We start from the raw sequence: 26,517 nt of genomic DNA, 5'->3' as shown, positions 1-26,517 counted from the left end.
AGGTGTTCCTGGTGGGGAGTCCTGGTGATCCCACATTTGTAGTTGGGAGTTTGGAGTGTGCTAGCCAGACAAAGTAGCCAAGCTGGAGAAGGCCACTCATTTGTCTTTCTCTCACTTCCCTGTCTTTCATTCTTTTGTTAAAGAAAGCGACGGCACGGACTCTCTTTTGGTGATGGCTATGTACTGTCACACAGAGGTGTTTTGCATCCCTCTGGCCAGAAACCAGGTAGTGTGGTACAGAAAGTGTTGCAACCTTTGTGCACAGCCATCTCCTTTGTGTCTGGCCCAATCTATATTTCCTGTCTGCCTTTCCTGAGAGTAGCATAGCCAGTGGGTACAAACTGTTAAGAGGAGAACTTTATTCGAAAGCCAAAGAGATGTACCTATATAATTAGTTTGAGGAATAAAGAGATGACTTGTTTAATGAAAACTGCAGTACTGTGACTTGGGAGGGGGAAGGGAGGTTGTGTGTGATTAAAATGTTTGATAGGAAGTAGGCATGTTGGGACACAGTTTTTGAACAATATTTGAAACCTCATTCAGGTTCCCCTGTTTGAAAGGAAAATATTTTCTGCCAGAAAAGAGATAGATAAAGAGCATAAATAATGTCATGTTTTTTAAAGAGTGAGTTTATAGAATATCATCTACAAGATTCTGAGCCAAAACAACTGTTTCTAAGTGCCTCTGAAAAAAATAGCCTTTTTAGTATGGATTGCTCCTAGCGGTTTGAGGTGATTTGTTGAGAGCATTTGCCAGGTGCAGACCTCTTTTGCTGGCAACCATTAGTGAAGGAATTAAAGCAACCCCATTACTTTCCAGAAGCCTGAGGTTCTTTGAGAGAAACCAAAAGAGGTTGGTGGGAGCTTGTAGGGATCAGCCCAACATTTTGTTACGAGTTTCCCAGTACTGTATGGGACAGCAAATGGCCTGAAGTGGTGAAAACATGCTTGATGAGGTAGAAGGGGTATCTCTATTGCCCTCTAAGAGAACATACTATTACTATAATCAGAGGAAATAATTTCCTGTTGCTGTTAGAAGACGTGAGCTGTAGCTCAGAGACGGTTTGGCCCTAGAGGCATGGGAGCAATTATTTACACTGTAAATATATACATATATTTTTTATATTCTCTTCTTTCCTTTTCTGACTTAATATCTTAAGCCAGCATGTCATTTGTACAATGTTTTATTTTCTTGAACAATTACATGAATAAAAACCCCCAAAGTTCTTATAGGCTATCACAACCTGGCCAGGGAACCCAGTGTTGACCTGTCTGGTTTCCTGTCAGCAGACCATGAGGGAACCTGATGGCAGGCCAGCACCTCAGCTGTGTGGTTGTTAGTTTCTAGGAAAGGGTTTCCTTGTCCACAGCTGTTCAGATATAAGGACATGGAGCAGATGCAGAGAATTATTCAGTTTCCCTTGTCTGTATGATCATGTAGCAAGGCATGGAGAATCACTTGTCCCTGAGTTGAGCTCCCAGTTGCGCCAGGTGCTTGGAATAGAGTTTGGAGGAATTACCTCCCATATACTTCCCTCATAATGAAGAAAGAAGGGCCAGGACCTTTAACTTCTGTAACCTATTGCCTTCCAGAGTATTGTATCCCCATGTCCAGATGAAGGAAGGGTTTCCCTAAACATGAAATAATAGCATTGTCAATTCAAAACTTGAGGAATTTCCTGGGAAGGTTTCACTGGAGTGCCGAAGCAGCTGTAATTAAAGGCTCAACTAGCAAGCAGATGCTTGGGGAAGCCTTTTTTGGTTCCTGCATTCTTTCAGGAAAATTCCCATTTGTTCCTCTCCAGTGAGGAAAGATCAGATGAGAAAAAAGAGGACGTGGGATGAGTTTCTGGCAAAACCATAGTCATGCCCTTTGATTTATTCTGTTTGATTGCTGTTATGTTTGGTTACTACTCTGAATTATATTATAGTTCTGGAAGATTTCAGTGAAGACAGGCAGAGCTTTATATGACTAATGGGAAGGGATTAGTTTTAACTAAGATGAGATACAAATAACTGATCTGTAGGAAATTATATAAATTATTTTCTGGGTAAATCCATCACACTTTACTCAAACATTAGACTGGCCCTGCAATTTATGTTGCCAGGCCTTTTTGCCAAAGATAAAAGAGCAAAATTTTTTGGGATTAGTTCTCCCACCTTGATCTAAGGAGATTGGTGAAGGCCTGATGTCTGTACAAGGCCACAAGTGGATACATCAGTGGATTTATCTCAGGTGTTTTCAATAGGTGAATATCCTAGGGTGAAGCACCTGTGAGGCTGATGTGCCTGCACGCAAAGCCTCACGGATATCTCGATCTCTTCTGAGCAGTGCATTCTTAGTGAGAAGAAGTGTAGCAGAACATATATGTGTAGATGGATTCAGAGCAACTCGGAGTTCAGCTGTTACATTTGTTTAGCTTAACAGGAGGGAAAAGTAAAGGAAAGGAGCTAACCACAAACCACCTAAAGTAAAATTTATCACAGCTGAGACTATAAACAACCGTACACTGGGGAAATGGGTTATCTCAGTCACCCAATTCTATCCTTTTCTAAATAATAATAATAACAACAACAACAACAATATTGTTGGTGGTATTACTGTTCTTCATACCATACTTCTCTAAACCACACTTCTTGTATTCACAATTCTTGGGAAGTAGAATCAACCCATACTTAAAATGTCTCCGTTCAGAAGACAGCAGCTGGGTAAATGTATAGCCACGCTTGCTGGTATATCTGTATCTACAGCTGAATATGAGAGTTCTTTGGTTTAGGTCTTTCTGTTTAAATACATATATCTTATCTGTAATGGTTTATTTTAAATACAGGTTTCGTGCAGAGAACATCAGCCCAGATGTATCTTGTTAGACATGAAAAAATAGAATAAACATTTGAGCATGTTTTTGATAATTTTAAAAAACTGCTGTAACCATTCTTCTGGAGCTTCCTAGTTCTGCATTTATGCATAAATAAATTGGCTTGAGATGGTACAACTGTTGCCTCCTCTGATAAGCCTAGCAGCACTTTTTCTTCATGACTGCATGACTGTACTACGTTTCTGGTACGAAAATATGAAATTTCAGTTGTTGATAGGTAAATATGTGCATTTGAGTGTATTCCAGCATGCCTGAGTATACCCATACAAAAAATCTAAGCTTCTTTTCCGCTTTGCTACGTTACTGAATTCCAGCAAAAAAAGAAAACTGACTTGGAATATTACTTTTTCAGCCTGCAATTGCCATGGACATGCCACTGATTGCTACTATGATGCTGATGTTGATCAGCGTCGAGAAAGCTTAAACATCCATGGGCATTATGAAGGTGGAGGAGTCTGCATTAACTGCCAGGTAAAAACGTCATTTTGATCAGTTTAAATAAATGACGATTGAAGAAGGGCTACTGGAGTGGAATTGTCTCCACACCAATAGTTTTGGGGCTGACCAGTCTAGATAGGCCTGTTTTTTCTGGTGTACTCAAAGCATGGAAAAAGATGTGTGAAAATAATTTACATTGTACAACAATACTTGTTAATGTGTAAAAGACATATACAAATTGTATTTATTGGCTCAGTCCTGTGTGATTCAAATAAAACCGCATAATGTAACAATTCAATCTACTATAAAAACATTTTCTTGCTTAACAGAAGGAAGTAAAATTAACCAAATAAAATGCCAGCTCAGGCCAGGTGGTTCCTTACTGCAGCAAAACACAGAGGGCTCTCCCTCATCAGTGGAAGTAAAGGAGGATATAGACTCTACCAAGATGGAAACTTACTGGTATTGGAAAAGCAGAGAATCATTCAAGGGACCTCTGGAAGTCATCTGGACTAGTGCTTCACTCAAACCAAGGCTAGATGCAAAATTATATCTGGTTGCACTGAGAAATACCCAGTTACTTCTGAAAATTAGACCAAAGATGCACATTACACAGACCCTGGGTAATCTTTTATAGCACTTAATCACGCTCACGGTAAAGAGATTTTTGTTACTCTTCAGTAGGAATTTACCCAATTGCAACTTGTGATAGTTGGCTTTGGGGCTTTTGTTGTGCATCTGTGAGAAGAGTTCGTTCTGTCTTAACTTCTGTCTGTAACTCCCTCTTTAGGTAGAGGAAAACTGTCATTAGGTACCTCTATCCTCCTGGAACATCTCTTCTCCAGATGGAGAACATGTTCTCGGAAAGAGAAAGAATGTCTCTCATTCTGAGTAACTTGTTCTATTCTGGCTAATTACTACAAGGAAAGATCATAAAAGGCTCTGATAAAGTTGATCTAATCTTGGACTTATCTCTGCTTTGAGTGAAACTGAACCACTTGACCTCCTGAGGTCCCTTTCAACCTGAATTATTCATTGCTTCAGTGACCTCATGGTTAAATACATCCAAATTTATTTGGAAGTCTGTCTTCCTTTTGTGGTGTAGTCATCTGGTGCATGATGTGTGGTGACAAGCAGCTGACCAGAACGTTGCATTACAGGAAAATTGTCATCAAGTCTATGTTCCTGTGAAACCTCATGATTTATGTATTATCATGCTGTGCATTTAAAAATATAGCTGTATTTAAGGAACAAAAAAAGGAAATATCCGGTAAAGAGTATGTTTTCCGTATTATTATTGCCGCAATATAATCAGATATTGTCCAAAAGGCAGTCAGAAGAGAGTAGAGCTATTTTTACTAGCATGGGTAGAAGAAATGTTCTTTGTCTTTCAGTTGACATTTCTGTGCAGAACTTTGTTCATACAGTCTGGTAAGATTTATCGTGTTGGTCCTTTCTGTCAGCTCTTTGTTCATGAGAGAACATTTCTTTTATATTGCTTCCAGGATAGAAAAGAGCAAGATTAGTCTAAATCTATGAGTTCTATGTTATATGACTGTTATGAATTGTTTGCAGTTAATTTTGTGGAAGTTAATTTGGATTAAATGAGTTTACCATAAATCTAATTATAGATTTATTTTTTTTTTATTAATAAAGTACATGGATTTAAATTTACTTTTTCTGGTTTCATTGGGGGGAAAGAAGTGTTAGGAATGGATGCCTCAACAGAGAAGTGATAGGGTGGAAATGTTGCATACAAAGATAGATTACTTTCTTTAGAGTCTTATAACAGTGGAGCTCTGGAAATCACGTAGTCCAACTCCCTACTCAGACCAGGTCTAATTAGTCGGGTTGCTCAGGAACTTGTTCATCCAAACTTTGAACACCTCCCAGGATTGGAATGGCATACCCACTCATGGCAACCTGTTCAAGTGTTTGACTTGATAAATTTTTTCCTCCAATATCTAATTGGAATTTCCCATGTTCTAATCTGTGCCTGTTGCCTCTCATCCTATTGCTGTGCACCTTTGGTAAGAGAGATTCATGAAGTTGATTAGGCATAATTTGCCCTAGGTGAGCTATGTTAAATATGTCCTGTCACCTTCCAGTCCTTTGTGTGTTCTAAGATGATTTGTTCACTGGATCTCCTTCCACACTGAGCAGTGAATTCCCATTGTCTTTTCTTTTGCTGCTGCTCTACTCCTAGAAACTTTTCCTTTTGCGCTTCGTCTTCCTTGCTAGTTTTAACTCCAGCTAGGCTTTAGCTTTCCTAACTCCACTCCTGCACATTTGGGCAATATCTTTGTATTGCCACCAAGTAGCCTGTCCCTGCTTCTACCTTCTGTGTACTTTGTTTCTGAGTTAGAGGTCAGTCAGGAAATCTGTGTTTACCTGTTCTGGCCTTCTGCCATACTTGCACATTGGAAAGAACTGTTGTTTTTCTAAGGAGGCTGTACCTGAGAATCAACTACCTCTCTTGGTCTTCTTTCCCCTCAGGAGAGTTTCACACAGAACCTTCCCAAAGCAGCTATGTGAGCAAGGCAAAATCTGCTTTTCAGAAGCCCAGGATTGTAATTCTGCTATTAATCTTGCTTGCTTGTCTTAGAATCGTAAAATACACAATCCTGGGGTCACTGCAGGCAGCGCTGCCCTCAACTTCACATGTTCTTCCTTGTTAGTGGGTGTCATTTGGAACAGAGCATCTCCCCTAAGTGGTTCATGAACCTCTACATCAGAAATTGCCTTTCATACATTCAGAATAATTTCTGGATTGCTTGCACCTTGCTGCATTGCCCTACTAAAGTTATCTGTAGTATCTCTAGCTCTCTGTAGTATCTGTAGTTATCTGAGTAATAACACCTTCTCTTGTTCCCTAAAGAAGGTTTCATTTGCCTTCTTGTTCAGGTAGTCTGCAGTATCAGCTGTGCTGGCCTGTCCTCTGATCCTTACCCTCAAGCTCTGTACAGGTTAATGACCTGCCCCAAGCTCCAGGGAGAGGCCCGGGCACTCTCCACCGCCCCAGACCCGGACAGTGGCATCCTCTTCCTGAAGCTCTGTCTGGGCTGGGGCCTCTGGTGTGCCACTGGAGTTAGCACCAGTAGTCTCTGAAGAATGTGCAGTGTCCTGGCTGCCCTGTTCATAACTGCCCACCAGTCCCTCTAGTAAATACTGGGTCCCTGCTCAGCCCTGAATTGCAACACTCCCTAAGGAGGAACTAAACAGCGAGTAGGAGCTGGGGGAAACTGCTTTGGTTGCTCCAGGGCAAAGCTTCCTGCTCTGGTTCCCTGCTCACACATCTATGAGTTCATCAGGATGCCTTCATGTGATGATGATTTATTGAACTGGTACTTGCCATTGCTGCTGCAGACTCCTGCTGACCCATTGCAGGAGAGAGCTTTGCTGCACAAGTTGAAATACACTCAGGACTGTGTTCACAGCGCAATTACATATTTTTACTGTAGTTCAAATTACTTAGGATTTTTTTTCTGTGTGCCTAAAGCATGTATTTATAGAGACATATACTTTTCTAATGGAAAAATCTCTTTTGTGCTGACTGGCCTGTTTAGGTTTTGGTTTATTTTGATATGGCTGATATTAGACACAGGGTAGGAAAAAAATTGATATATAGTATAAGGAAAAATTCATGGTTGCTTGAACAATATATTTATTATGATAAGAAAGCAGATATCATAAGAATGATAAGAAGAGATGTCATGATATAAAGAGAATTTTTCCAAATAATTTTTTAAATAGTTATTTTCTTTATAATGTTTTAAAGATAAAATTCAGCTGCTTTATGCAAGAATACCATGATTCAGAAGTCTGTAGAAAATAGGTGGTTAAAGAAGGCCGCATGATGATTGCTGTCTTCATTGCAGTCATATTCCCTTTTTTTCCTGTGCCAATCCTTCCTTAGTTGTATACAGAAACAGGATGTTACTGTTTCTTAATTCTTCCAGGTTCCTCTTTTTACCTCATATTCTCCTTTTGTTTTATTTTGCACAGCATAACACAGCTGGTATTAACTGTGAGAAGTGTGCAAAAGGTTACTATCGTCCTTATGGTGTTCCAGTGAGAGCTCCTGATGGCTGTATACGTGAGTCCTACTCTATGCAGTATCTTCTTGTGGTGGCTTGGGAGTTTTTGGCTATAGTAAAGGCATAAGATGCGTCTTTTGGGGAGGAAAAATGAAAAAGTGGCCAAAAGATGTTGGGGAACAGCTGCAAATGACTTTCTGTCTTGCTTTAGACCTTTTTATAATTATATTATTCTCTACTTATGTGTCATATGAGCGTAAAGCTTCAGACCAGCAGCAGGACAATAGGAGGAAGTAAGGCAGTAAAGGCTAGTGAGGAGATAGGATCATGGAAACCTGGGGTACTGCTGCACACCCCACAGTGAGGAGGACCTCAGGACCTCTAGGGAGCCACTCTCATCTCTTCTCATGATCTTGCTTCTCTTAGCTCTCTAATGTACATGTGAGATATCCTTTGGCTCTTGGTCACTTGAAGATTTTGTTCTATAGCTCAGAAGGTCACAAGGATCACTACTCTGATTTTATGCAATGCTGAACCTATTGACTATAAGGGATGCAATAGGATAATTACTAATGGAACATTTAAAAAAGAAGAACTGAGTATGAGTAAGAGATAAGAGTTGGATTACAAACAGGCTGAAGGATCCATGTCACAGGTGGGATGAAAATACAGTTGTGTATTGAAATGAATGGGAAGTCAGCAAAGCCATGGCCTTGATGCTGCATGTTGTGTGTCAGGGAACATGGATGGAGTGTGGTGCTTAGCCTAGACCATGGAGAGATATGAGAGGTTGCCACAGAAAAGGTAATTGCTGCAGTGCTGTGGAGTAATGGTGTGCAGATTTTGGAATTAAAATACCCTAATCACTCTAAGAAAATAACATGGGTCTTTCTTCTAAGAGATGTATTGATGATATAAAGTCCTTGGGAAATATGCAACTGCATGAAAATGTTAATTCTTTTAATAACGAGTCATTCACAACTGCAAATTTATTGTTATAATGCCACTGTGCACTGCTGTAAAAGGCAAATTATTATTTTCTAAAGAGTGCCTAATTGCTGATACTTTTATTTAGCCTGCAGTTGTAACTTGGAGCATGCAGAAGGCTGTGAGGAAGGGTCTGGCCGCTGCTTCTGTAAGCAGAATTTCCAGGGAGAAAACTGTGAACGCTGTGCAGATGGATTCTATGGTTATCCATTTTGTATCTGTAAGTATACAAGTACAAATGCTTCTTTTTCTCTATTGTAAAGGCATATTAAAGAATTAACAGTTTTCATTACACTTGACTTGGTTAAAAAACATCTGGTATTTCAACTTCACATGTTTACATGATCTGATAAATCAGTTGTTATAATACTGAAGAGAGTCAGGTTTATTTAACAAAACAGTAATGACTTGAAAATCAAAGAGATTTTGCTGCATTCTCACAATTCTACATTCTTTTAAGACATCAAGTTTACAGCCTATCTCTCAGTAAATCATGAACTCCAGTCCTAAAGCCTTGAACAAATCGTTTAAACACGTGTCAGGGTCTTTAGGTATAAAGACCACTTGGATCAAGAAGTAGAAAGTGACTGTAATGAGAGAGAGAAGAGAAACTGTGTATGTGTTCTCCTTGACACCTCCTAGGATTTGGAACTTGCATATCTTATAAACAATGCTCTTGCCATAAAAAATTATATATAAAATAACTGAGAAGAAAATGTAACATCAGTATTGTATTTGCTGCATAGAAGCTTGTGACTCCATGAAAAGATTGTAAAAATGCATCGGTGGGATGTTTTGTGCCTTTAGGAGAAAGAAGTGTGTTTCTGACAAAATAGGTATTCTTCTGGGGCAAGATTTGAGGTCTGACTAAAATAGAGGTATTGTGATAAAAACACAAGAAGAGGAAAACAGTACAAAACAAAAAAAAGCAACCTGTAAAAATTGAATGTTATTTGGATTCAATGGCTGTGATAGCATAAATCCTGTCTGTACAGTGCATTCTAGATTGTCACATCTGATATCTCCTCTTGATTGAAATCCAACATTTTTAAATAATTTCAGCTCGGGTAGACATTGATCTGAGTCCCACTGATGTTTGTCTCATGGGCTTTGGATTCCATCTTAATGCAGGAATGTTTTAAGAATGGGAAAGACATTCCAGCAATCTGGAGGATTTTTAAATAAAAGCTCTGGAGGTGTACTGTACATGTCATGAATTTTGGCAGTTCATGTAGCAAGTGGTAATGCCACATAGAAGGAGATGGACCTTCAGCTGGAAGCAGGAAGTCTGAAATAAATATGGAGCTCCCTAGATAGCTCTCCTAACACTGGTGGAAGTGAATTTTCTGCATGAAAGCATATAGGGAGCAGGAAAGCAACTTGGTTTAATTTCCAAATGATGTCTGGCCTTTCATCCTGTTATTTCGAGAGGGGAAGTTTGTACCTGAATTGGAAATCAAAAATAAAATGTTTCTTACCCTGTTCCTAACTGAAAGAAAATTAAGCTGAAATCATATGAATATCATGCTCTCTGTATTGACAGGAGATGAATTCATTGTTTGTCATTATTTTTAATGAAATCAATGCGTCTGTTTCAAATAAACCTCATTGTTTCTTTTGTTTTAAAGATACTCCCATATATCCTTTTACTTCTCCAATTCCAAGAGATGCTGTGGCTGGTGACATAATAGGCAAGTTCTTGGTGTTTCTTTTTCCCATTTCACTGTTTTTCCCCATGTTGCTGTTTTTCACTGTTTCAGTGGTGCCTGCTCTTTAGTAGAATCATGGAATCATTTAGGTTACTCTTTCATGGAGATTTATGTAGTATTTTTGTCACTGTTGGCGTTTATCTTTCAGAGAACCTTTTTTCTTGCTAGAAGTTCATCATATTGTATTAGAGTTTAGTGGGCTAGTTCCAGAAAGAGTTATGGATCAAAATAGCTTTGACCAGCCTCTGGCAAACATCTGCAGGAGGGGCTGACCATCTTGTTTGGTGCTCTTATGAACAGATCCATCAAGACTTTCTGACACGTACAACTTTCTGACATGACAACCCCTGATTTGTGGTGTAAATCTCTTCCTTAATGCTGACTGGCCTCTGCCTTAGGACTGTCCTGTTTCACCTGGCAAATTGTACATTGCCCTTGGCAGTGAAGGACTTTGATTTCTAAGAGAACTACATATTTCTTATTTAGCCAACTGCAAAGCTGCCTGAAATCCAATCCTTTGGTGGGCTTATATTTTTTAGTCTATGTTACTGTACTGCAGAACAGAGACATCATCACAGCTAGTACTAAATCACTTATGTACTTGTAATGCACGTCAAGAGTAATGACTTAAAAAACCCTCATAACCTTTTCCATATTCCAAAATCAACATGCTTACCTTTATTACTATTAGCTTTAATAAAACTGAAATTTATGTTGACAAATGAAAAAGTGTTTTCTTCTCCGAATGTAGCAGACATTTAGATATAAGCAGACAGTACAAATTCATGTATGTATATTCAAATCCATGTATGTATTTACAAGTCCCAGTTGTTTTCTTGAAAGTGTCTGCAGATGCCATCACAACCCAAAAAGCCTCAGTCTCCTGTACCACTTATCTCCTTCATATATCCAAAATAGTTGCCCTGGTAGGCCTCTGGGTATGCTCTGTTGCATATCCCCTTCTTTCACAAATTTTTAAAAGAAAGAAGAAGGAAAACTCCAAAGGAAAATGAATATAACAGGAGAAAACAGATCTTGAGCTATCTACATTTTCAAAGAGCAGCATCTGAAGGCATAAAAGCAGCTCCCTCTGAATGAAACCTTCTGTGTAGAAGTTGTAAATTTGTGCTGGCAGACTTAGCACGATTACTGTTCGTTGTTTGTTGAAATGAGATTTGCATGTAACAGGTAGTTTTCTTGGTTCAAGAGTAGTAATTAATTACTAAGCACTGATCTTGTTTTTCTCTGCAAAATGACAAGGAATTGTGTGATTTTTTGCACTAACTTTGTTTCTTTCTTTTCCTTTCCTCTTGTAACTAGAAGGTGGCTGCAAACCAGGGTATTTTGGCCCCCAGTGTCTGCGTAAGTGCCGTAGTTTCTTTGATGCTTGGAGCTTGCGCTCCAGAGTAAATGCCAGCCTCTGGCTTCCAAGGGAAATAAAAACTTTAAGATCATAATGCTGGAAATGTTTTCTTTATGAATGTGCTCTTCAGCATGCCAGTGCCACGGCGCAGGAACGCTGGGTGATGACTGCGATGGAAGTACCGGGCAGTGCAGATGTCGAACTGGATTTGGGGGTTTTTCCTGTGACACCTGTTCAGTGGGGTATTTTCAGTACCCCTTCTGCCAGGGTAAGCCAAACATTCCTTTTGGCAAGCATATCCAAAACACAGACCCAAGTTTTATACTAAAGGATGAAGTTCTTTTGCCATCTAGGTGTGTTCATACAGGGCTCTCCCAAAACTCACACAAGTCAAAGAAGAAGAAAAATGTGATAAGGGGAGATTTCAATCTAGAAATGTCCCTGTTTCCTTGGTTGCTGTTTGCTGTGTAATGCAGCTGCCAGACTCCAATTTGGAGTTGGATTTAGTAACATTGATGAAATTTAGAATACCTTTGGGAACATTACTGTTACTTACCCTTATTTTTCTTAAAAAAAAAAAAAATGTTTGAGTTTGCAGCGTCACTTTGATGTACCAAGTTCCTCTTTCTAATTGATACTAGAAAACCAACTGGTTTTGAACTTTAATAGCCATCTCTGGACTGTCTTTTTAGGCATTTTATTAACCACTCCCACCTGAGATTGTAAATCCAAGCCATAAATTGTTTCATGACAGTCTCAAAAGAGATGGAACTACTTTCAATAGTTGGCATACCGCTCGGTATTGATCAGTCAGACTCTGAGTGGAAACAGGCCAAGTGTAGTGCTTTGGCACTGATACTGAACACAGTACTTCAAGCCAGCTTCTTTTGCTCTTTCGTTGTTTCCCTTGATGCTGAATTATTCCTGTTGTGGGCAATCAGTAGAAGCTGTTATGAATCAAAATAAATCTGATGAGAAAATTTTGATCCTGTTGAGCCTCAGGGAGTTGCTTTTACTTTTTTTTTGATATTTTTATTTCAAGAAAGATAAGAGAACCTGTGCAGAGACTACCTCTGAAATATCTTTTCTCATTTGCAGTGTGTGAATGTAACTCAGCAGGTACCCAGCCCGAAATCTGTGACTTTCTTGGGAGATGTCTTTGTCGCTCAGGCGTCACTGGACTTCAGTGTGACATCTGCCAGCCTGGCCACCACTCGTTCCCTGCCTGCCAAGGTAAGGCTGCTGATTGCATGTACAGCATCAAACAAGCCCCTGAAAAGGCAGACAGGAGTGCTTTTTGTGTACCCTTTTTGCAGTGGCTGGAGCAACATTCACACTAGTAAATGGGCAGGCACTCTTGTGCTGAAATACTCATATACTCTAATTCTCCAATTCCAGGCATATTTCCATAGTAGAGAAAAATTATATAGAGTGTTTACTCACAGGGTTGTTTTATTTTTCTGCATGATCAGACTATTTGATGTACCCTCAGTCAGCACAGCTGTCTTATTAATAACCACAGCCTATTCTCACATGAAGGCCCACAGCAACAGGGCACACTTGGCTGCTGAGGAGCTGGCGTAGCAGAGCTGTGAATCACTGATCTGCTTTTGCAGAGGGTCCGTGTTTGGTACCTTGTAAAATGTGTGTTCTGAAGATCTGAAGCTCCCATTTTGCCCTTCATGGTGATTTCTCCCTTGTTTTAAGATCATCTGACAGTCGCCAAGCCAGCCTCTGTCTGTGTAATCATGAAACGTGGAAAATCTCCATGGGGTTTCCCCATTGTATGTGCTACCAATGACTAGCCTGCTTTTTTTACAAGAGAAGGAAATCAGTGGAGTATAACTTCTAATGCGTACTTTTGGAGTATAACGTAATAGTCTTGTTTGTGCATGAGGACTCCATCAAGTATTACTTGGACCCTAGGTTTTGTCTGCCTTTGCAGTGAGTGAGAGAGGGGCCCTTAATCCTTAGTAAACTTTACGTTGAGAAAGAATATAAACTATTGCTGAGTTCTGGTATGTGCTTTCCTGTTCAGATTAATAAGATTTATGTAGACCATTATGATTTACTTTCTTCTACCGTGTTATTTTTGGTTGTTGGCTATGTCAGTTCTGCTTCCTTTGGGCTTATACACTTTTTTATCTCCTATGAATGGACAGGAGAATTCTTTATGTCCTTGTGTCCTGATTTTGGCTGGAATAGGGTTAATTTTCTTCTTAGCACTCTGTACAGTGCTGTGTTTTACCTTTTTTTTTCTAATTCTTCTCCCCATCCCATGGGTGGGCTGTGAATGGCTGCATGTACCTAGTTGCCAGCTGGGGTGAAACTACGACACCTTGCAAAGGTGTTGTATTGTGTTACCAAACACAGTGGGTGGAACAAAGAAATAGCACATGACTGTGGTTTTTATCTGGAGCAGATGAACATTTTTTAATGAAAAACATAAAATCTGTTGGTACACAGTGTTCAGTGGTTTTAAAATAACCTTTTTTTTTTTCTTAGAACAGAATCAAGAAACAATCTTAAAGCAAATCAAACCCATATTGAATATGTTTGATCTTTGAACACCAAAAGCTGAAAAGAGACAGAAAAGCTTAAAAGAGCATGCAAAACAAATTGTAAAAGACAGATAAAAATAGTCGAAAACACTGCCAGTTGGATTACTCAAACCTGCTGCAGTTCACAGTTTGTTCAGTTAAAATAAGCTGCAATGGGTTTAAACTTAAATTTACGCAGCATGCTGCAAACTGTGGTGGAAAGTGAGTAGCCCAACCTGCTACTCCTGTATGGAGTTGTCATCTTCAAGAGGGAGATAGATCTGTAACTTTTGGGCTGCTGCAACTACACTAATCTCTCTGGTCTTGCCTTGTTGAACTCAATAGAAGCTTTATTCAAATAGAGTGATATCCAAATAAAGCCTTCAAACAAAACAGTAGTATTAAAATTAGGATAGAGTGCAATATATTATTCAGCTAGAGGTGGACTCTAGTTTTTGGAAGCTTCAGTATTCATATTTCTCTTATACTAACTTCTTAGCAAACCCTGCGTCTTTCCAAGCGTCTTTGAAGTAAACAGAGTAAAGTCAGATGTCTTTGACTGCAGCAGAAAGAGGAACCAAAAGGGGCATTCAGAAACATGAATATGTTGGGTTTATATTTCTGTCAATTTGCCATTTCTGTCAGTCATAAGATCCAAGGGATTAACTACAACACTTTGACTTGTACCTGGGAGGTCTGGGATTCTCAGATGGGCTCCCATTTGTGTCCCTATGAAGTATGACCCTGTGTAACATCCAGCATCATCTCAATAAAATAGCACGTGTTATCTGTGATGGAGCTGCTAGCCAAAATAATAACTCCACAAGAAATTTGTGGAGTTATAGTCTGACAACATGCTTTTAGTGTTACATGCGGATTCCTGCAATGCACTGCTTGGCATCTTGTAGAATTAAGATGTTGGCACGTTTTACCTTGTTCATCGTGAGCTTGTGCTTGTGCATTGTTACTTATATACATCTTGGTAGCCACTAGACCTGGTCTGGCTTGGTGGATGCTGTTTCTTAGAGGTAATTTTTTTTAAAACTGTTAAGTACTTCTCTCATGTGACATTATTCACGTTGTAAGATGGATTTCTGTCGCTTACACGTTTTGCAAGGCATCACACTGAATCTCTAAACTGTACATTATAGAATTGCGGGAACGTGATCATCAATGGTTGAGGAAGCAGTTACAGAATAAACATCTATTTGAGCATATTAATTTTTGGTGGTAAAATAATGGTTTGTCTGGTTTTCTCATGATTGATTTACATTTAAAGATAAGGCGGTTTTTTTGCAAATTCTAATTTAAATAACTGATGATTTAAACATGTATCCATCAGGACAGATTTTTTTTTTTCCTCTGTGCAGAATGCAAATGTGATGGTGTCGGCTCAGTGGAGAATACATGTGATCCTAGAGGTCAGTGTCTGTGCCATAGTAACTATGCTGGACTTAGATGTGACCAGTGCGCTCCAGGATATTACAGCTACCCCAGCTGTTTGCGTGAGTAAAAGTCTTTTCTCCTTTTACTGGGGTTTTCCTTCTTGTATTTGCAATGCAGAAGAAAATAAATTTTCTCGAATATATTTCCATCTAAAACTACCCGTGTAACCATGATTGTATTGAAAACCTCTACAGTACTTAAGTTTTGGAGAGTTGTTGCTTGGTGCCCACGGGGTGAACCCTCCCACCACTGACAGTTTGTTGTTGTGTAGCTTGTCAGTGCTCTCCCGACGGCTCCCAGCATGGAGTGTGTGAGCCCGTGTCGGGGCAGTGCCCCTGTCGGACAGGGATCACAGGACGACGGTGTGACAGATGCCTTTCTGCTGTCAGCAGTTTTCCATACTGCAAAGGTAATGCTTGGGAGGGGAAATCCTGCATTCTGACTGGGATTGCCCCCCTTTTTGTTGCAGGGCTCTCCGGAGCAGTCTGCTGCATGCCAGGTTTTGTAGAAAACCTGAAGCCTGGGAAGGGAGGAACCCCCCCAGGAGCATGTACTAAATCACCTATTTTGTCATTCTGTGTGTTATTTCATTAAGTGAACTGTAATATTAAAACCTATTTTTAGATGATAGCACAGAAACATTAAGAAAATATCTGTGGGTTTTCAAGTAACTAGTTTGCATACAAAACCAAATAGTCTAAATCAGGCTAAATACACATTTGAAAAGTATTAAAGGTTAAGTATTTGAGTCCCTCCAAAGTAACTATATTAAAAAGCCCAACCTGCTACGTTGTACTTCTGCACTACTACATTCCACAACTCTGTTTTTAAAAGATCTTTCAATGTGTTTGCTTTATAAAGATGTCAGCCCTGAATGTGACCCTTCCGGGAGCATTGGTTCTCACTCTGTGAGTATTCTACCATTGCAGCTAACAGTATCTGCTAATCATTCAAGTGCCTTTGCTGAACACATTCACCTCATTGCTCAAGCCCTGAGTTCTTAGACTGTAAAATAATTGCACAAGCTTATTTGCAGAGTAACAGTGGAAATAAACTTTGTGTTTTGTTCTTTGATCGTACCAGTGCAATTTACTGTCAAGGGCAGGGGGTTTTTATCATTTATATGTAGAATATGCATACTCTTTTATGTCTTCTTGGTATGCTATAACACTAATATATATGTGCAGCTATAAGCCTATGCATGTCTCAAAAGACCTGGTTCTGGATTGCAACAGGCCCTTTCAGCATCAAGTTATTCTTGAAATAATTATTATATCTTTGTAACTGTTGCTGTTCCACTGTTATTGTTGTTAATACAATGATGGTTATTAGTAGTAGCATATTACTAGAAATCACAGTCATTGCTAAATGTGTAGCTAAGACAACCTGTAGGGTAAGTCTGATGGATGGAAGGGCTGTCTATGTAGGTTCCTTTGAACAGCTGTGTGTGTCTTCCAGCAATAAAGGAAAGAGTAAATGTGAAAATGAATTATTATTTTTAAGGAAATTTTTTTTTATACTTATAGCAGTTATAATAAGGCTATAAAAGAATTGGAAAGTAGATCCATTGGGACATTTAGAATCGAGTAGATACATAAAAAATATCCAGGGTGCAAAAATCCTGTGCTGATAGGATAGACTTCTTAAATTTTTCTGAATTTAAGAAGTCTGAATCAGCCTCAATTTCCCTGCATGTCTAGAAATCAGTAAACTGCCTGAGCTGTTAATAATAATAGGGGGTTTTTAGTACAAAAGAGGAGTGTGTTTTTTATGAAACAGATGAACCCATATTTACTCCTTTCTCTCGTTAGGGCTATTGTCAATGTCTTCAGCATGTTGAAGGTCCTACCTGTAGTAAATGCAAACCGTTGTACTGGAACCTGGCCAAAGAAAACCCTGAGGGATGTACAGGTGACGTATTTCTTTGGCTTACGAAATGTGTTAAGTTCTTTTAAAACTCATCTGTATTCACTGAAATCATCTTTGATGTTCAGGGACTTTCACAACTCATATTAACAACATGTCTCTTATGCTACTTAGTTGTAACAACAAAGTACCCATGATACCAGCAGTTACTTTGAGAAATGAGACCATAGTATCATGAGTGTTTGTCTAGTGTTGAACCAAGGTGTGCTCTAAGTTGCAGTAATGTGCTATTCATACGGCTATATGACAAATTTCTGGAGTGAGACAGGATTTCTGCCCATAACACTGAAACCAGAATTTGACTCATTGTTTTGAGAAAAAAGTGTTTTGTCACTTCATATGATCTCTTAGTTGCAAAGAAATATAAAACCTCCTTGTGACCACAGGGTGTGTCAAATCTGTTATGGCTTATGTCTTTATAATAATCTGTGATTTTTCAATTTTTTTTAACAGTGAGTGTTTGTTTCTCAGACAGAAAATAAAAATTATAAAGATTAAAAAGGATTATAAAGATTAAAAAGGATAAAGACAAGAATTCTTTAAAGATTCTCTCCAACTATTTTCTTTCCAACAGGTTCCACCACAACAGCCACTTAGATAGGATGAGTAGCTTTAGAGCTGATACTGGTATCATTACATCTTTGACTCTAGATCTCTAAATACTAAACAACTCCTCAAATATTAAGTACTGCGCCTTTCACTAATTAATCTCTACCTTCAGCCACGGAGTCAATACTGGGTTTCACCAAATTTCTAGGTCTGCATAGCTCCTTCCTGCAATATTTGCTCCATTTCTGTTTCATATGGAGAACTGAACTGGTCCCAGAGCAGCACTGCAGAATAGAAGGTGCCAGTCAGGCTGGAAGAAACTGTTTTGCATCAATTTTCTGAATGTTTCTAAGAAAGAAAACAACTGTAAATTCAAACTCAATACTGTTTTTTTTTTCAAATACAGGTTAGATCACTTGAAAACACACCAGTAAACTGCACATACTTAGAAATCCTTATTCTTTCTTCTTTGCTTTTTCTTCTCACCTTGTACCACTATCTGTCTGCTGTTCCGAACCTTCCAGAGCAAAATCCACCTTGTGGCCGAATGACTCCAAATTGAAGATTCAAGATGGTGGGGTTTTTTCCCTTCAAAGACAAAATGCTGGTTGTCTTTTTTTTTTGTTTTTCATTTGTGCAGCATGCCAGTGTGACGTGAGTGGAACACTAAGTGGAGTTGGAGAATGTCAGCAGGTAAAGTGAAATTAAAAGAGATACTATTTATAGTAAAGATAAATCGTTGTAACATTTGGTAAGGTAGAAATCTTAGTACTGATTATTGCTTCTGCACATGAAGTAGCTAGTTTTATACAGCAGAGAATTAGTTTTATACATCCTAGGGATGTATAAAGTTTTGAAAATTGTTCATGTTCTTGAGTTTAAGTATTTTCTATTCTGTTTATTGAAGATGATAAATGATAGAAGTTATGTCCAGACAATATTTTTTGTTGAGATTAGAAAGTTCTCTCTCTTTAGAATTACAGGGAATTCTGAGTATTGAAAGATTAGAGTTCTGAAAAGCTACTGAAACATTTTTTGTTGAAACTGTTTCCTTCACAGGAAAATGGGCATTGTTACTGCAAATCTAATGTTTGTGGAGATTTCTGTGACACTTGTGAAGCTGGTTATTATGCTGTTGAAAACAAGAATTATTTTGGCTGCCGAGGTAAAATGAATGAAGGACATCTCTAGTAGAATATTTGCACTTAGTGCTAAAGTCTTTAGAATTTCCTGTGTTGTATTTTTAAAATGGGAATGTTTGGATTACCTGGGTGCATAGCATTTTGCACTACTGCTGGTAGTCGCTTGTAATCTAGGCAACTCCTACTTTGCCTTTTTACCCTTGATTGATTACAAGCGCTTAACATGTCTTAGAAAACAAGATGCTTTTACACTATGACGTAAATACGTGTTTAGAAACATTCAATTCAGCTTGAAATTGTTAGCCTTGGCATACTTGTTCCTTAGTACAATAAATCATACCTCGTTACTAGAGTTGTCCTTTAGTTAGTTTGTGTCACAAGTCCTGTCTCCCATAGATAGCTGTTCAATATTGTTGTCTAGTGTCAGTTAGAAATATGCATATACTGTTATATGAACACATATATTGCAATTCTTGTAAGATAAATTACATATTGGAATACCAGACTCTAAAATAACATCTTACAATTTTTGTTAGTTAGGTTTTGGATTTTGTTGTCTGGGTTTTTTTAGTAATTATTCTTTGTGATATTGCTGTAGAAATTCTAACTTACTAGCAAAACATTCAAATGGCTGTTCTGCAAAACTGTAGCCCTGAATTTAGTAACATGACATGGTGTATTATTTGTGGGCTTTTTTTAAAAAGTGGCTTTTTTCCCATTCCAGAGAGAAACAAAAAACACCCCAGCACAAACCTGGGAAGCTCAAAATAATTGCAAGTTGTACGTGTGTTAGCATGTATTTGAAAGAGTCTGAAGGACTCCAGAAAGAGGAAGCGAGTCATTAATGTTGTTTAGTTAGCTGAAGTGAGGTGTGTTTTCTGATAACTTTTATCTTTTTCTGATGGGATATTTGGCTCCTGCTCTTTGCCTGACAGGCTGCCAGTGTGACATTGGAGGATCCCTCAGCCCAGCATGTTCTGAGCCCTCGGGTAGCTGCCAGTGCAGGGCGCACGTCGTGGGGACAACCTGTCAGGAGTGAGTCCAGCTGTAGCTCCTGGTAGCTTGTGCTTCAGCGCAGTTCTTTTGAAACTGCCCACAAGTTCCTTGATATACTTTCATGTGAGGTTCCGGATTTGTTGATAAATAAGTTTGTAAATTGTACTGGTTATTGATATTAATTTTCCTGGGCAGTTTTCTTCTGTTATTTTAATAAGATTTTTTAACCTGTTTCCTTAAATAACCAATACCTGTTTTGCAGTAGTATTGCGTATGTATCTATATATAGGTTATATAGGAAAATGTAGGTAAGCTGTAAAAGCTTCTGGAAAGAGAATTCTCATTGCATCTGTCTTACCAGCTGTCTTGAATTCATTAGCTGCTGTCAGGATTCCTCAGTCATCACCTCCTCAGTGATATACCTCAGTATATCACCTCCTTTCCACTGCTTTTTGCTCTTAGATGTAGACCATAAATGATGCTAATTCTTTGCTGATTTGTTGGGTTTTTTTTCTCCTTGAAAGGCCTGAAAAAAACTATTTTTTTCCTGATCTGCACCACATGAAGTTTGAGATTGAAGATGGTACTACTGTCAAGGGAGGGGAAATTCGGTTTGGCTATGATCCTCAGGAATTTCCTAGCTTCAGTTGGAGAGGATATGCCCGGATGTCCTCTATACAAGTAAGCTGGTATTTCACTCAAGGCTTTGGGGTGAAAACATAAGTGTATGGTATGTATGTCTTTATAGTACTGCTATGTGTGTGCAAGGTCATGATAAAAACAGAAAAAAGGACAGGATCTCACTAATCCGAAACCTTTGGCACTATATTGCTGTGTGCATTAGTGAGTGTTGGTATTACTGTCAGGTCATTGCTTGTGCAAATATGTGTTTTTCAGAAGTGTTCTTTGGGGCTTTGTTTTTTGTGAGATAGCTGTAAAGAAAAGAACTAATAGCTTTGAAGTCTATAATACTAAGTGCAGAAATTCCTGTCATGCCAAGGACAGTAGAAACAGAAGAAGATTGATGTTTGGCTAAATAATTTTAATTGCACAATTCTGCAGCAGTCTGCATCCATAAGATTTTCGGGTACCATCACAGTGCTGTCACTGAAGTTGTCTTACATTTGCGACTTATATTGGGTAAGGAAGAGAAAGGCACCAACTTTTATTATGAATGGTACTGTCACATTACAGCAAACAGGAAGGTGTGTTATTCAGTAAAAGAAACTGTGAGCAGGAGCATATTGGCAACATTTATTTTATTCTCATGGCAGACTACAAATAAACTAAACAACAGCTGAGGGAATAAGTAAATCACAGGAAGAAAGACACCATAATTTGAGTGAGAAGGGACCTGTCTGACTTTAAACTGAACTGCTGAGCAAGTGAACTAGGATTTTAAAACAGTAGATTTGAGTAATAAATGGGATTTATTCACTTGTCTTAAAAATAGTGGTTTGGTATAGTTGTATCCAGCTTCCATTTGTCCAAGGACTAGTGAATCACTATAGGCTGAGACATAAGCACATAATCATTGCACAGGCACAATGATTTCCTTATGATCTTCATTTTTCAGTGTCTCTTCTTATTTTGTTTTTGGTTTTGTTATTTTTTTTTTATCCCAGAGCTCCTGTGTTTGGATTTTCCGAATTATTCCGCATTCATAAATGAAGGCAACTCTCCAGTAGCTGTGATTTCTTAGCATCTGCTTTCTAACTCAGCTACTTTTTGCATTTCTTATCCAGTGACATTTTGTACAGAGGTGATGAAAGGTCTTAGTCTCTAATCTTGCTAAAAGTCTGTATTATTTTGCTTACCTGCATAAGGCTTTTCACTCATGTAAGTAATTGCCAGCTCCAGGCCATCCTTAGCTAGATCCTTGCATACTATCATGTTCTTAATTTCAAGGAACTTTCCGAATTTTTACATAGCGTTTTTGTGTCCTGCAGGACCCTGAAATAATCCTCCTGACTTTTATTTTGCAGAAGGTAAAGAGTGCTACCATATGAACCACACAAAAGGCTAATGTAACTTTTTGTGAAAATAAAACTAATTCAATACAATTGAAAAAATTTGGGGTGAAATAGATAAGCTGTGTGTGACCTCAGTGGAAATCACTGTGCCCTGTCATGCTGCTGACATGGGCGTTTCATTGTAAGACTCAGAAGCTGACAGTCAGGCTCAGATTTTGAGGTACTGGCCAGAGTTGCCTAAATTTGTGACAAGAGCTCAAAGAATAATTTCTGCCTGTTCCCTGGCTTTACTTGAAGCCAGGGACCAACACCTCTTCCTCCTTCATTCGTCACATATCTCCTCTTTCTCTCCCTTCACATTGTCTTCTAAATTTTCCATAAAGGCTTAGAAACCATTTTAATAAATTTCCTGAACCATATTTTGTTATTTCTTTTGCCTTTTCTATTTTGTTTGTATCTATTTTTCAGGTGTTCCCTCAGTATTTGTCTTGTCCATGTAGTATCCTTCAGAAGTCATTATCCTCCATTTAAATTGACACTTCCCCTACTTGTCTGTAATTCCCATTCTAGTCCACTGCTCTACTGCAATCACCTAAATTTTAGTTATCCAATCTCTGCAGATCTCTCAGCCCTCCCGTTTGTGATGTGTCTAGCTTTGCTTTTTGCTTTACCTTTGTATTAAGAAGGTGGAGATCTCTGGGATGATGATGACAAAACTGAGGAGTATACATTCACAGCAGCATATGGGAACTGGCAGTCTTGGAATTATTGTAGCTTTTAGAAGTAAGACAAAAATGAGGCTATGTGTTCTGTTCTCAAATGTGTGAAACAGAGAAAACCTGTGTGCATTTGGGGAAGCAGAATGAACCACAGTGGTGGGGAGGTTATTGTGCCATAAGCATCTTGGAAAAGGACAGCAAGTGTATTGTGATGGGCAAACTGGTGGGAGTTGGATGAGGGAAGCTTTAGGATTTAGGATGAAAAGAAGGAAGCCAAATCCATGAGATTGCACCAGTCCTGTTTTTTCGTAATCATCCACTGACATTTAACGTCTCTGTTGCTCTGGAAACTGAATAATGGGGCTATGTGAATGCAGCCTCCTGTAGACTTGAGAATTCAGTGGTTCCAGAGGTGTCAGCCCCAGGGCACAGAGAATATTCATGGTATTGCATCTCTAAGAAACTGCAGGATCTGGTAAAGCAGCAGAAGTTGCAGTGACAGTCTTCATGCTGTGGAGTGTTGTGTGTGATCTCAGACTAGGATCAATGGTTCTGGCCTGTTCCTTGGAAAACCAGGAATATGGACAGCCCTTGATACCATATACCTCCTTTATGGCATGAGTGTGGGGAATAACAGTAAAATACTGTCCGTGTATCAAGGTGCAGTATCAACACATGTTAGTTCAGCCATTCTGAGTCTTTCTGGGGAAGGTGTATTCAACAAGTTTTACTTCACAGGAGATTTTGTTCTATGTTCTTTTGTAAGCTGCCCGAGCCTTTTGTCTTTGCCAAATGGTTTTTCTTTCTCTGGGTGTTGGTAACAAATAATATACTTTCCATTCCTCCTTTTTCCCTTTCTTTTTATTTTTCCCAGCCAGAGGTGGTTGTGCCTATCACTGTGGCTTCCCCTAAGCTCTTCCACCTAGTCCTCCGCTATGTCAGCTTGGGCTCAAAAAACTCTAAAGGGAAGATCTCAGTTGCTGAGGGAAAACATTTTGGCACTAATTATACTTGTAAGTGAATTAATTTTCTCACTAGGCTTGCCTGTCTTCCTCTATCATACACCAGCATTGCCATTCCAGTATATACTTGTCTGCATGCATATTTTTCTTGTAGGACTTTAGTCTGGTGCTTGCATGGCTTCTAACTGTTACTCTATTCAGCACTTTATGGCTGTTTTTGTTTATTAACTTCCATTTTTCAGAATGAAGTGAGGATAACTTTGAATGTGGGAAAATCAAACCTCTACTTGTTTCGCATTATCCTGAGGTATATTAACCCTGGAGGTGAAACATTATCTGGTCGCATATCTGCTTGTCAATCTCGGCCTGAAGCAGGTAGGTGTAACCCAGTAGCGAAACAGATCAGATGAATGCTTGATCAGAGGAGGCTTTTCAAGGTGCACCTAAGTCAAATCTCTAGTGTTGCTTAAAATGCATCACCTCTAACAGTGTCAGTGCTTTTGTGCTTCCTCTAATATATTTTTGCAGTGTTAATTGATGTGGCTGTGTTTGCACGAAACCCCTGCTTACAATAATAATCAACATTTGTTTTTTCAAATGTTTGCCAAACGCAGTAATTTCAGTCCTGTACTTAGAAACTCTGAACTGTAGGCTTTATGAAACTTTTAAAGAAGAGGTAACAGCACTTATTTTGGTTTACTTGCCTTTATTATTTCAGTTTAAATGTAGCTTCTGCCTTCATCCTGTGAGTAACATTTGTGTAATGATGAATCCAGTCTACCAAGTTAGTTCTGATTTCAGCCCTCAAAAGCATGTAATGCCTTTTGGGCCCTGATAAAAGATAAGTACTTCATATCCTTTCAGTGGTAGGGGCATACCAAGCCTATGTGCATAACCTCAGCATACTGATAGGAGCTAATGGATTTAAGTTGTAGATCCTTTTAGTAATTCAAAGACAAAACTGAAGACTTCACAGATACCATTTGGCAGAGTGGGAGCAGTTTGGGGTCATCACTGGCCTATATTGACTGGGAGGCAGGGAATCAGCTTTTGTCTGTGTCCAGGGTCTTCAAAGAGGAAACCTTGAATATTCGTACCAATTGATCTTCACGACTTCTCTTTGATAAAGCATGCTCAGCCATGTTTCTGTAGTACATAGAATCATAGAATCATAGAATGATCTGGGTTGGAAGGGACCTTAAAGATCATCTTGTTCCAACCCCCCTGCCATGGGCAGGGACACCTCCCACTAGACCAGGTTGCTCAGAGCCCCATTCAACCTGGCCTTGAACATTTCCAGGGATGGGAGACATCCACAACCGGCCCATCATTTCTGCTCAGAAGTTATCTTCAGTTGCTATCTATAACTAAACATTTTAGGTGCTGTTGAGAACCTCCAATACCTGAGATATTTGGCTGAAAGTTGCATGAGCGTTGTGTCAGCTGAACGTGCTGTAAGTCAGTGCGGAGACAGGCTGAATGCAAAATAACGGAAGGGGAAACTGAAAAAGTGACCATTTCAGACTATTACAAAACTAGTCATTACAGGGGCAGATCTCTGCTTCTCAGAACCAGTTTGCTCAAGGCTAATAAGAACAAAACCAACAACCACTGCATAACTCTGTATGTGGTCAAGTACACTGTTAATACATATTGACAGAAAAGCATTGATCAGCTCCTGTTAGACTAAGTTTAATGGATCAGATCATCAGTCCAGCTCACTGAGCAAGTAGAGACATTTTACACAGTCCCTCATTTTTTTTACACTTTTTTTTTTTTTTTTTCTGGCAGGGGCTGCTCAGAGCAAAGAGTTTGTCTTCCCACCCAGTAAGGAGCCAGCTTTTGTCACAATCCCAGGAAAAAACTCCACAGAGCCTTTCTCACTGGTTCCAGGCATGTGGACTATCAGTATAATGGCAGAGGAAGTTCTCTTGGTAAGAAAACAATTGAGGAAAACAAGTACTTGAAGGTTGTCATGATATTACTGCTCTGGAGTTATTTGCTGGGAAGAATTCTGCAAGCAATTGAAATTCAGCACTATTGAAAAGAGTATAATAGGAGAATACAATTATGAAAACTTACAGATCTACCTCTTATTTAAGTTTTTTCTTCTCTGACTTTCACCTTGCTCTAATTTTTCTTGTACTTACAGAATCTAAGTCTGTCTGGAATCAGTACCTTCAAAGTAATGTTAACATACAGCAGAATTGGATGAGCATAAATGTAATTCTTACATATCAGATGTTTTATCTAGATCTTAGCTCAGCCAAGGCCTTAGTTTCTTGACGAAGAGTCTTAATAAGAGTACTGTAAGATGGGCTGCATGATGAGCAGGTAATTTTCTGAATGCTTTTATCCTCCCATCATTGCTCTTCTTTCACTCACTGAAAAACTGAAAAATTTTCTAGCAGCAGTTCTAAGAATTTGCTAGAAAAAGAGAAATTATTTGAGATGATCATTCAGGAAAAACCTTAAACATGTATGATCCCAAAGACTGAATTTCTTGTGTATACCAAAATTTTAATCTATAGGGTTAACAAGTAGCCAGTGTCTGTAGTCATTAAGCCTGGGGCTGTGTTAAATTTATGGAATACCACCCTAAACTGTTAGTAAAGAGGTTGCAAACATTTCTTGCTGGAAGCGACAGTACTTATTGTACTGGGTTTTTTTACTAATACCTTTGAAAAGGAATTTATTAATGATTGTAGCCCATCATGTTCCCCCATTAATAGTTTTTATAAATAAACTCTAATACATTAATTTAAGTGGGCAAAGCAGAACAAAAATATACCAGCTTTTGAAGCACAGCTTAATAGATTACATGAATATTTTTATTAAGTTACCTGGGATCC

The 26,517-nt window shown here is 38.8% G+C and overlaps 1 protein-coding gene across 1 annotated transcript in view; it reads left to right on the top strand.

Moving 5' to 3' along the window:
* LAMA3 (laminin subunit alpha 3) overlaps window positions 1-26,517 on the top strand; it is a 118,652-nt gene that overhangs the window by 28,982 nt on the left and 63,153 nt on the right. The window contains exons 10-26 of the mRNA XM_032680153.1: window positions 3,231-3,349; window positions 7,322-7,412; window positions 8,429-8,560; window positions 9,969-10,031; window positions 11,370-11,411; window positions 11,543-11,680; window positions 12,511-12,645; window positions 15,323-15,457; window positions 15,670-15,807; window positions 16,260-16,306; window positions 17,210-17,309; window positions 18,514-18,566; window positions 18,933-19,038; window positions 19,951-20,050; window positions 20,536-20,692; window positions 23,908-24,040; window positions 25,457-25,599. Of these exons, the coding sequence (XP_032536044.1) occupies window positions 3,231-3,349; window positions 7,322-7,412; window positions 8,429-8,560; window positions 9,969-10,031; window positions 11,370-11,411; window positions 11,543-11,680; window positions 12,511-12,645; window positions 15,323-15,457; window positions 15,670-15,807; window positions 16,260-16,306; window positions 17,210-17,309; window positions 18,514-18,566; window positions 18,933-19,038; window positions 19,951-20,050; window positions 20,536-20,692; window positions 23,908-24,040; window positions 25,457-25,599 (1,832 nt within the window). The remainder of the gene's footprint in view (window positions 1-3,230; window positions 3,350-7,321; window positions 7,413-8,428; window positions 8,561-9,968; window positions 10,032-11,369; window positions 11,412-11,542; window positions 11,681-12,510; window positions 12,646-15,322; window positions 15,458-15,669; window positions 15,808-16,259; window positions 16,307-17,209; window positions 17,310-18,513; window positions 18,567-18,932; window positions 19,039-19,950; window positions 20,051-20,535; window positions 20,693-23,907; window positions 24,041-25,456; window positions 25,600-26,517) is intronic.

This window comes from Chiroxiphia lanceolata, chromosome 1 (assembly GCF_009829145.1).
Source record: "Chiroxiphia lanceolata isolate bChiLan1 chromosome 1, bChiLan1.pri, whole genome shotgun sequence".
Lineage (NCBI taxonomy): Eukaryota > Metazoa > Chordata > Aves > Passeriformes > Pipridae > Chiroxiphia > Chiroxiphia lanceolata.
This window is presented reverse-complemented; position numbering and strand designations above follow the sequence as displayed.